A 12,036-nucleotide genomic window follows, 5' to 3' on the forward strand; every position below is an offset into this window, starting at 1 on the left:
GGAAAATAACTATATTTAATCTCTTCCATTGTTATTCACCGAAATAATGAGATCTCAATTACTGGAAGAAAAATTACTTCCTGTGTGGCCAGTGTCTCACTGATCTGTTGTTTCCAGATGAACCATCTTTATTCACCTGGTGACGTCTGAAGCTAATCCTCTCCACAGCCATAATAATAACAGCCTGAAGCCTGTTTGTGCAATCTGAACACACAGTCAGAGCAGTGGCAATATGACACATATGGGGTATTATTACCCATGCTGTGTAGTCAAGCTGAAATATGGAAATGTACAAACAGTCACAGTGAAAATTGTTTCTGATTGATAATGATATTCTGTGTAAGAGGTAGCTCTGTGAAAATCCAGTATCAATGAAGCTGAGGATGGACACACACAGAGAAAGACAGACTGATTTTGCTTTCGGGCAAAATGGTAGCAAGGAATTTCCCTCCTGCTGAAAACTCATCCATCACCCAGTTTTCAAGCCAAGTAGTGGATTTCATCACTTCAAGCCACTCTTTGTCCCCTCGTCTTTATCTTTCAGTTTTTAATCTCCTGTGTTGTTGTCGGAGTCTGACTCTCCTGCAACACAATTTGAAAAGATAAGACTCCTGCTGATTGGTGGCGCTGACGACCACACAGTTTCCCTTTTATCCGTCTTTAACAGCTACCTAGCCAACTCTACCCGTCTCTGTGTTCCTCTTGCAGATTCACATCAAAAGTGAACTGATTTGAAAGTAATTATTACATCATGGTGTAGATACTTCACAGCATTTTGTTTGTTTCAAAGATTGTGTTTTCTGTAACGAAAGAAACTATTCAGCTGAACAGAGAAAGTGAAATTATTATTGTTATCTCTATGCGTGCTCAATGTAACAGAAGTGCACATTGAATACCTTATTTGAGGCTCAAGAGAGATGATCAGCAAGCATTTGGTTACAAGATATTCCAGGTACATATTTTGTAAATTCTAAGACAACAACAATAATGGAGCTAAAGATAGTCTACCATTTTTTCACACAAATCGTAACAAGAAATACAAATACATTAACTTTACAATGAACATATGGTGTGTTTTGAACAATAATTGCAGAGAAGCTTGACAGGACAATTTACAATTTTTAAATTGAACCCACAACTCTTTGTGAAACCAGCCTTACATAGTGACGTTTCCAGAACACTCTATTGATATTTCTGTACTTCAATCTGTTGCATTTCATTGACCAATATGCCACATAAACCAGTAACAGTGTGGCTATAATAAGCTATTGCACAAGAATCAGGGCAGACACACTACTGGCCACAGGAAATTGTACATTAAATATTTATTTGATGGCTTTTCTTTAATGTTGGGGATTAAGCTTTGGCTAAGTTAAGATGTGTTCATTTGACCTTTCTTCAATTACTTTAAATTAAACCACCAAAAATGTACTTTGTTCATCAATTAAGGGGCTTGAAGGTTGAGATGTTCAAAAACGTTTACCTGTAATGGAATCCGATATCTTCAAAAACAACTGTGCTGTGCTCACAGAGAGTGTCACGACTAGCAAAATGTATGCATTCAATAGTCTTCCCCCTTTAAAAGGCCCGTGTCCTTTAACGCTGTTTTATGTGCTGGCAGCACCAACAACCTCACTTTGAGATTGCTCCTCAAAAGCCTCTTACCCAATGCAATTCTGTCAAAGCGCTGGGAAGGAGGTCCACCATCACCATGCATTTGTACCATAGACCGGATAAATAATGGACGTCACCCATCTGTTTCTGAAGCACTGTTTAGAAGCCAATCGTCGGCGGGAGCCATATTGGAAATGCTGAACTCAACCTAACTGCTGTCGAGTTAGTGTGAGGTTCAGAGGTGGGCTTTGAGCCTCCTAGCCAACAGCAACAGTGTTCCTGCCTGTCAATGAAGTCAGCTGTGCCTCTCATAAAGGAATCGAAACTGCCGCGTTATGAAAAAATTCACCCCCAGTACAGTGTGTGCTCATCGAGAAATTAGCTATCCAGACTACACTCGTTCTTTGTACCAGGCTGTAAATATCTTTATTTCAGCTGTACAGATTTTTTGAATTTGTGTGTATGTGGTTTCCAGTACTTCCAGAGCCAGCCTCAAGCGGACACTCTGTGAACGGCAGTTTTTATCACTTCCGTATGTCTTCAATTCTCGCAGCCGGAGGTTGCCACTTGATTTCATCACAGCGTTAGGGAAGCATGAGAGGAATGGCTTGTAAACACCCAACAGGAGCACCACATACACTTAGACACAAGTGTACTTTAGGGAGGTTCTGGGGGTTAACTGAGCCCTCTGATGGCTCTTGGGCATGTTGGTCTTAAAAAGATGTAATGGGTGCATTGTTATCTTGAGGACAGATAATGTGAGTGCGCCATAAACCAAATTAAACCTGGTCTAAAGTCAACACTTAGGTTTTTTTTGCTGCTATTTAGAATATACACAAGCAACCCAGAGTAAAGAGACACAAGCAGCAGCGCTACTCACAAGGAAGCATCATTGTATCTGCAAACGCATTTAAACTGAGTTTCTTTTAATGGGACAGAGGGCTGGGAGATGGCCATCTTTTGCCTCCCTCATCTCTTTACATCATGTTACTGCTCTCAGTATGAGGTCAATCTGAAGATAATAATAATAACTGATATTTATATAGCGTCTTTCAAGAAACCCAAGGTGCCAAGAGACAACGACCCCTCATCTCTATCTCCTCACACTCCTGCTTTAACTCAGCCCTGCACAGGAAAAAATCTTCAGCTCTTTACAGCCCTGAGACTAACACCAAGCTCTCCATCGGCGCACAAACTCTGATGCACACTCTCTAATTCACAGATAAACAGACCCACATGTTCATATGCAGCCATTTAAACAGAAAAAATAAGTAAACAAATGCTTATAGCCTACCTTCCTTTGAAGTTAAGCACAAGGGGTGTTGCTAAGCAAAAGATCCTGTCCGACACTGTCAGTGTGTCCTGACATTTAACACCGTGTTCCAAATTATTATGCAAGTTGCATTTTTGTGAATATATTAAAACTATGTCAACAGTCGTTCTCAAATTTGTCAAGAAGTCAGATAGTGAGCATATTTCTTCAACTTTGTGGTTAAAATTATGCTTTTCAAAGTACGTTGGCTGTAGTTTTAAATAAATGCAGAATCTGCAGAAATGAGTGTGCCAAATTATTATACAAGTTGGTGATAAGAGCATATTACTTGTGAAAATTAAAAACTAGGCACCATTTTAAACGTTCTATTGATTGAAAATAATAATATTTAATACAACTGTATTCAAACTTCAACAAAAACAACAGTTTTCTTTACATTTGTATACAAAATAAAACTGTTAATGTCTTTGAAACATTTCAAATCTAAAGTGTTTCTCAAATGTCCAATACAATCTCCTTTTCTTTCAGTGAGGGTCAGAGGTCATAGGTAAACAGATTTAGTGAGGTTTCTGATGACTTCTCTGATGACACTGTGAGCTGTACCTTGAATGGCTTTCAAAAGCTGCTCTTTTGAGCTGTATTTCTTGCCATTACTGTAAATTATCTCCTTTATTATTGACCACAAGTTCTCAGTCGGGGTTGAGATCGGGTAAGCAGGCAGGCCAGTTCATGAGGCGATGTTTGACATATGATCTATAGTTTATAGATGCCATTAGTTGGTCTCTCAATGGGCCCACAAGGCTCATCTCTGGAAAAACGCTAGCAGCTGAGAATCTGTATCTTCTTTGTTTCCGGATTTTGTTTGTGTCACTTTGTTTTCTGTGGCAGCGTAATCCTTGCAAAACTGCATCCCTTTGGCTCTGTTAAATGCATCACAGTTCTTCTACTTTTGTGAACCCCCAAATTTAAAGTCCAAACTACGTCTGCTGGTGTCGGTCTTAGAAGAAAAAGTGGTGTTTGAGCATCTCTTCTTGGAGGCCCATTGGGGGGCCAGTCCTTAAAATTATTAGTGTCTCTTCCTGAGATGGGATCAAAAAATAAATAAAAAATGCATACATGTTTCATGACTTCAGTGGTTAAAAGATGAATGAGAGGAGTAGACAGATATGCACTCCGGCTAATCACAGAAGACAGCACTGAGCTTTATGATTGATTGAGATCAGAAAGTGCCCCAGAATTCAAAATAAGCACAACAACGCTACGCTCTTGAAGCCAAACAGCTGTGACAGTGACTGAAGCATGACAGAGTGACCACAGTGAGTTTAAACTGATGGATCTTAATCATGTGTTCAGTGGCTAAAACGGCTGATTACTTCACACAGTGCAGTAATAACACATCTCGAGTCTGGCCTCATTTTAAAGTTTTATCTATTAATTGAGAGCTTTTGAACAGGAAGACTTACTTTTCTGTGGACACATGAACTTCAGTGTATAATTATTTCCCAGGACAGTAATTGTCCCATTTATGGCATCATAAAACAGCAGTGATGATCAGTAATCAGCTTTTTTCTGTGGCTGCTGTGACATTTATATTTCCATGTATCCTGTGCACTGATCTTTTATGTGCAGTTTCTCTTTGAAACTTTGGGCATAAGTATGCTTGTTAGCAAACCCTCAAGAAAGTAACTTCTTCCTTAGTCAAATTAAGACAGAGGGTGTTAACTACCCCGGATATGGCCTCAAGGCTCACACTTTTTCATCCTGACAGACGAAGAGCAACGTCAGTATCTCCTACCGGGATTTCTGCTTGTAAATCAGTATGCTTAGCTGCATGCTTAGCTGTATGTTAAGCAGCATTTGTTTGATTGGTTTTAGGGCTGAATTTGTGTTTTAATGAAGCTGAAGCAAGGGCGCTTTTAAAAGTGATGAGACAGCTAAGAGTTGAGGAAGCACATGAGATTTAAACAAGGAAATGTGTGGTTAGATGTGATGCAGAGTGCTTGTGATCTTGACTGTATGATCTGTGCATGTGGTGAGGTAGGTGTGTGTGTGTGCACATTATGGTATGAAGATACAGCTGCTGCAGCAGCAGCAGAGAAAGTGTCAAAAGACAGCACTACTGCACCATAAACTGTTTTAAATGCCCTGCAGGCTTCAAGCTTTTGGACTTAATAGCTCATAAAACTCTGTACTGAGAACAAACACATGCAATAAACGAGCTACAGTAAGCTGAGAGAAAATAAAACAGACATGCTGCTGTAGAAACACAAAGGGAAATCTTACAGATAAAAAGTGCATCACCTGTGAAAAGATAGTCACAGTAAACAAGCGATCACAATTAAAGTATTCACGTGCTACATATGTTTGTATTAGTTTGGCTGAGTTTAAGGAGCAAATAAGTGTCATGGTACGGTTTGTCATAAACTAGAGACGTTTGAACAGTTTGGTTACATTTCAAAGAGATTTTTTAGTCATTGTTTGACTCTTTGGTTAGCAATGCTTAACAGAGGTCACACAAGTCAGCAGCTGCTAGGGCTGTCCAGCTCTTACTGGGCTCACTTCCACTACTTGGCCCACTTTCAAAAGTTGACAACCGACCATGAATCGCACCTAACTCTGTCCACATTCCTGACGAAAAATGTGCAAATGATCAAATACACCTACCTGTTAAAACTTGTCCTCTTGAAGTTTTTGAGTCCAATGAAGGGAAAACGATCCCAGAAGGAATGTGTAAAAATGAAGACGCGACAAAAAGAGAGAAATCCTCCTTTCAGCTTAAAGGATTATGTCGCAAAAGAGAGCAAAATGCGCAGAAAGAAATCCCTCACGGAGATGAACACCTGAGAAGCCTCCTCGCCAGGCTCGCAGACACGCCGCTCCTCGCGTGAACGACACGTTGCTGCGAGTAACAAACAAACTTTTACTGCTCTCTTTGTTTGTTTGTTTCAGAGGCAAAGCCGCCACATTGACACGAAAAAGAAATCAACTCGTCGCTAAAAGCTGGTCTCACCGCCTCCCTCCGTGCCTGGGCCCGTCCGTGAGGGGGAATGAGTCGGTGTGTCCGATGGTTACCTGACTCCAGTCATTACGGTGAGGCCAACCCTCCAGACAGCAGCACAGCAGCACAGCAGTCGCTTCATGTTTCCTGTTGTTGTCGCCCTGAATGACTGCAAAGCATACAAACATCTTTCCTCCAGCTTTCTGCTTTAATCTAACGAATAATATGATATCCCCTCTGCTGAATGAGACAGCTGTGATAGAAATCTAAAAGTTAAGCTATTTTTTATTTGGTCACAGCTTTTTTTAACAAGAAAGATCATGTTGACACTTTTAGAAGTATCTTATGTAATTCACTGCAAGTAGTTATTAGTTATTTTTTTATTGATAGGATACTCAATGCATTTATTTGTTTCTCATCATGTTGTCTCCGAGGACCCAGATAAATATTTATTGAACCATTTGGCCTCTACAAGCCTAAGAGGACCTCAATATATTTCCAATGTATTTGAATTATTATATGGAAGCCCTAAAGTGGCATCCATGTTTTATTTTCTCATGCAAAACTAAGTTAATTTTGGTTTATCAAGATCCCTACTTGTTTTTCTTGGTGTTTCAGAATAGCAAATCTGTTTTTTCTACTAAAACAGATGAATTTGTCTCATTATCTTGACAGAAAAAAGCTTGATAACAGGGTAATTTCCTGGTGGTCGAGAAAAGGCCAGGCACACCATTGACTGTATATCAATATGGACACTGTGGGCAGGCATAGGCAAAAGAAGACTGACATCACACAACTAAACACTCCCCATAACAAAAATCGCATTTCATTTAGTGATAAATTGTCAGAGATCCCTCAGGTCAGTACAGTCCAAAAAAGAGATTTTTGTATCTGTCTGATGCAGATGCTCATGGCTATGCAAAGTTCAATGACTCTTGTGTCGGTGGTCGTTAGGTTTTCCCTCACCATACTCTGCTAATCTAATAAAGACAATGCAGGAGCCCAAACTTTGAACAGAGCTGTCAATCAATCATCTATTTAACATCAAATAATTAATTAAAACTAAGCCTCTCTAGGAAACCAATTTTCTAGTTTAACTAATGTTCCATCTGTTAACATGAAGGAGGCGGGGCTAATGACATGCAGCAAGTCAGTAGAGCGTGGTCCAAATACTTTGGAGCCCCCCCTATAGGAGCATACAGTCAATGGGCCAGACCATGACAGGCCGTGCTGCCAATGTCCATGCTCTACTTTATTTTTTAAGAGTCAACATAAATGATTACTGCATCATATTTTAATACTGTTATATTTTAATTTTAAAATATCACTGTCCGATTCAGTGTATGTGTAAAAGTACAACTTCTTTCTCACCATGTCTTTTGTTCGGGTGCTCTGGGTCTATATTTTAAAGATATGAAGCATCTGTGAAAAAGGTAGGCTTGCGTCCTACTGTATGAATAAATACACTGATTTGCTGGTTGAATAAAAGGCCAACTATACATGTAATGCAAAACGTTTATTTTAATGAAAGGGCACCTTAGAAGTGTGAAATCCCTTTCAGCTCAAATTATGGATTCAACTTCCTGCCCTGACTTTTCACTTGAAAGAGAATATGGATGTTAAATGAGCACTTTACAGTTTAATGCAGTGCTTTTGGGCAGAACTGTAAAAACCGTTGCCTGTTTTATTTTTTGTTATAAAGAAGAAATATGATTTAATCTTTGTGCTTAAAAATAACAATAACACTTATAGAACAGTTACCCTATTTATTAGTTTACAAGGTAAAAATAAAAAGAGAATACTTGTTATAAATAGTATCCTCTCATCAAATAATGAATTAGAATGTGGTTTGCTTGTTTTGAATTGGCACTTGTAGATATGAATGCTGCAGATTTGGCATGAAACACTTATATGAACTTAATTTGATGCTGCTTTCCACAATGTTTTGCAGGGTCTTTGTTGGGGATCTATTATAAATCTAAGATAACTGCTGGGAGTAAGCTGAAACTCTTCAGTTAAAGGTCAGGTAAATACAAATACACCACAAACAGCACACAGCAGATTCATCAGTATATTCTTCCATTCAGGATTTGAGTTCCATGTGTGTGTTTTTTTTAGTGTGCTTGGATGTGTCCCAGGCTATTTGTTCTTGTGTTTTGTCTGCACTGTGCGTGACACAAATTAGTATTATGTGTTCAATCAGTTTATGTAGGTCGACATATTCTCTGGAACCTCTTAATTTCTTTAGTTTATGGAGATTTAACCCTCACTTCATATCATTTGTATTCAAGATAGGGTTAGGACACAAATCTCTTGGTACCACATTGTTTTTGAATTCATGCTAACGGCAGTGCTAGTGTGTGGACCTTTTTTCATTTTACATATTGATCAAAAGTGGAAAATGTGTCAGACCAGCGGAAGTCCGCTTCGTCAGACAACTGAGAAGGGAACGGCGACAGCAATGAACTTCAACTTTTTTCCTGAGCTAATCTGCAAACAAAAAAGGTGATGCAACTTCATTGATATGAAAGTGGTTAGCTAAAGTGACACATTTCTCCCTCATAATTTTTTTTAGTCGTGTTTTTTATTTAAGATTATTCTTTTGGGTTTTAAAAGTTAAAAAAAAGTTGAGATCGTAGAAACAAATTGAGCTTAGTTAATGGCAGCCAAGCATGTGACCCCTTCACCCCAAAATGCATTTGAAGTATTGTAGTAATGTCCAATCAAAGTTTGCCTTCATATTGATCAGACACCCCATCATTGCTACCAAAATATAAAGAAAGAAGAAAAAGTAAAGAAAGTTCAAAGGTAACATTTAATTTTAGCTCAATTCACATGGAATGTGCATTGACCCTTGACTGTGAACATTCAAATGTTTTGTCTATGAGTGACAGCAGGACAGACCAAAAAGCCCTTTTTAACTACTCTTTACTGTAGCTCAATGAGATGAAACTAGGCCAAGCTATTTTTATGTATATTTCATTATAGCTTACTCATATTTCATTAATACCACAAAACACTTCAGGCTCATTTTCTCCTGATTAATTGCTTTCTTAATATGCCCAAATCTGGGATGAGAACTCCTGAAGTACTAGCGTAACAACGTCTTTGGTGATGGTCAGTGTTTTAGCCACCTAAATGACATCTTTGCTAACCTGGGCTTTATCTTCTTTATAATCCCATTTTGCAAAAAATCTGATTAATTCTTTATTGCTGAAATTCCCCAGTATGGCAATTTGAAGCAAGGATGTCCTTGGCTGTGATCCACAGCAGTGGTGTATGAAATGAGCACATCCACGAACTCGGCCTACTTCTGATTCCCCAAGACAAGAGGGAGTCTTTACATGAGCAGCCAGATAGTGGGAGCACACAGGCTCATGTATCACACAGCTTTCCCTAAACAGTAAGGCAAAACAGTCCATCTATCTTTTGTGTGTGTGTGTGTGTGTGTGTGTGTGTGTGTGTGTGTGTGTGTGTGTGTGTGTGTGTGTGTGTGTGTGTGTGTGTGTGTGTGTGTGTGTGTGTGTGCTAGCTCTTGTATTTTGGTAGATTGAAGGTATTTGTTAGCAACCTCTTCTTAACAATACTATGTGCTTGTGCTTTTGTAACTGTGCATACATACCAGCACCTTCTCCTTTGTTTGCATGCATTTGGTCTGTATGTGTGTGTCTAGTGTCTGTGTGTCTGTGTGTCTCTGCTTGTATCTGCTTGTGTAGCACACTGTAGAAAGAGCAACATTTGTATTTGGGCGCATACAAACACATGTAAAAAGGGAACGACACCAGTGATTTCTATTGTAATGTCTGTTTCCAATGTGAGGCTGCATGTATATTTTAACAGAATGTTGTGAGCATATTGTGGAAGCCATTTACAGTACAGATGTTTGCAGATAAGCAGCTTGTGTTAGACCAGCTGAACAACACTTTGTGTAACCACTAAACCACCCAGGGCCATAGAAGTGAGTTAGAAAATACTTCATGTGTACCAACACGTATGAGGTGGGGAGATGAAAATCCACAAACAATCAAGAATGTCTAAGCTGGATGTAGGAAGTTTATTTCAAAAGACCCTAAACTACTTTCAGTGCCAGTGTTTGTTCTTCTTTACCTTTGATTGCAACATATTTGATGTGGTCCTTTATTTAAAAACCTACACATAAAGTTAACAGTATGGTTATTTTAAGAAAAATGATGTGCAACAAAAACAAGCAACAGTGGTCTTCTTAAAAAAGATGCTTTCATCCATACTTTACAAATACAGATGTCTTCAGGTTAAGGTACAAAATGGTATGAGGGAAATTAGCTGCATTTACTTGTTGTTAGAACTGGGTTTAGAACCCCAGACCCCTAAGTGAAGTTCTGTATTGTACACCCAGTCCATCACCCACAACCTCCAAACCAAGCTGATCAATCAATCCTTCAAATGTGTCACTGAAACCTGATTCCTTGAGCAACTTGTTTTTCCAAAGGTTCAGCTAACAGTTACTTTAAATCTCTTTTGCTTATGCAAACACTTGAGGATACTTTGCGAGTCTGTATGACACAGCCTTGGGAATAAGAAGGGGCTGATTTAACACATCCAGCAGAGACAGAACTTCTATTCAACAGATACTTTGTCAGTCTACTAATTAGTGCGGCCAAATAACATACAGTGGTAGTTTACATTTTTTCTGCTGAAAGCTCTCTACTTCACTTGAAAAAGACCCTGATGAGAGTTGTGACTGTGAAGCAAAGTAGAAAAGTTTGGGGCCAGAATATCAGAAGAAGGAGCTGGAAGACCCTTGAATACTTAACCCCCCAGCAAACTGATAATGTGCAGGCAGGTTTAACACCCTTTTATATGCTTCACAAGCAGTCACATGGTCCTGTCTGGAAGAGAAATATCGACTTTTGCCACTTCAGTGTTAGGTTAGGGGTTTGCATGAATCATACATATTCAAGTGTGTGTTACTTTCCTGTGGCAGGAGCTGAACTCTGGCCTTTAGATGAAAATTGGACACATCAGATGCCAACTCCAAGACCCTTTGATACAGAGCATGAAACCTACTCTGATGTAGATCATGAGATGCAGAAAAGTTGAATATAAATGTGATTTCCTGGGACACTAGGGGGGGGATGTGTGTTTAATCATCTTAACGCTATGCATGGCCACCTCTCTGCACCTGCTCTATTTCCAGAGCCCTGCAGTATCTTACCTGCTCTGTTTTGTCCTTGACTTTGACAACTGCTCTCATTCTTTATATTGTTAGACTAGGTGATGCCACATCACATGTATTTCTCTATGACCAGACAGGACTATCTATAAAAACATCACATGCATCAAATATGGGATGTTACTCATAGCTGCACACCTGCACAGTATGGGCTAAAGTGAAGGTGTATAAGATAATATGCAGTAGATGTCCTTCAGGAGGCTGTAAAAGGCAGATACTAATATACTCAGTGAAATTTGCTGCAGTTTTTCTATGTCCGATAGCAGCAATAAGGTGCTGTAGATACATGAAAACACAAACAGCAGACATGTGAATACAAATGTTCACTTCTGATAAGCTTTTAAGGCAATGCTTGCAGCTTCATATGTTATTTAGATTGTACAGTGGGGATAGGCTTGAGTGGACTTTCATGGTTCAGTCAAGTGGCAGTAGGGTTGATATTGAAAAGTACAGTGTGAAGCAATTATGCTGCCTTAACTAGCTTAAAATAACACGTACCTCTCATTGTGATTGAAAGGGCATGAAGGAGTTTTTGATAACAATGCCAGTGATTCAAAGACACTATCTTTTAAATTTAGATTTCAGTTCTCCCAGAGTTTTGCATTCGGAGCTTTTGTCCTGAACTTTTTCACAGTAGATTGATTCTGCTGCAGACACCACTGGGTCAGGCTAGTTTCATTAGACGAGTGTTTGTGTGAGACGGGGAAAAGGTTCAGTTTGGCAACTCAGTAGTCTGTGAGCAGGGCCAGTATTAAGTGCCACTTGTTCCTTCTACAGTGTATGTGCACTATTAAATGTGTAAGTGTGAGTGTGTGTATTTCTGCCTATGCACATTTCCTCACTTGTCATCCCACTCTATGAATGCACCGTGTTGCCATGGGAACTATGACATCTGTGACACCACGTGGTTTTATCCATCATTTTTGGGGAAAAAAAGAC

General features: G+C 39.3%; 2 protein-coding genes across 2 annotated transcripts in view; one reads left to right on the forward strand and one right to left on the reverse strand.

The window, feature by feature from the left end:
• palm3 (paralemmin 3) overlaps positions 1 to 6,007 on the reverse strand; it is a 47,981-nt gene extending 41,974 nt beyond the window's left edge. The window contains 1 exon segment of the mRNA XM_034687308.1: positions 5,552 to 6,007. The gene's annotated coding sequence lies outside the window, so the exon portion shown is untranslated.
• A 2,848-nt stretch (positions 6,008 to 8,855) lies between these two features.
• LOC117815348 (phospholipid phosphatase-related protein type 5-like) overlaps positions 8,856 to 12,036 on the forward strand; it is a 57,844-nt gene continuing 54,663 nt past the window's right edge. Inside the window, 1 exon segment of the mRNA XM_034687002.1 lies at positions 8,856 to 9,288. Within this exon segment, the coding sequence (XP_034542893.1) occupies positions 9,230 to 9,288 (59 nt within the window). The 5' untranslated portion in view covers positions 8,856 to 9,229.

The sequence above is a fragment of the Notolabrus celidotus genome, chromosome 7 (assembly GCF_009762535.1).
Source record: "Notolabrus celidotus isolate fNotCel1 chromosome 7, fNotCel1.pri, whole genome shotgun sequence".
Taxonomy (NCBI): domain Eukaryota; kingdom Metazoa; phylum Chordata; class Actinopteri; order Labriformes; family Labridae; genus Notolabrus; species Notolabrus celidotus.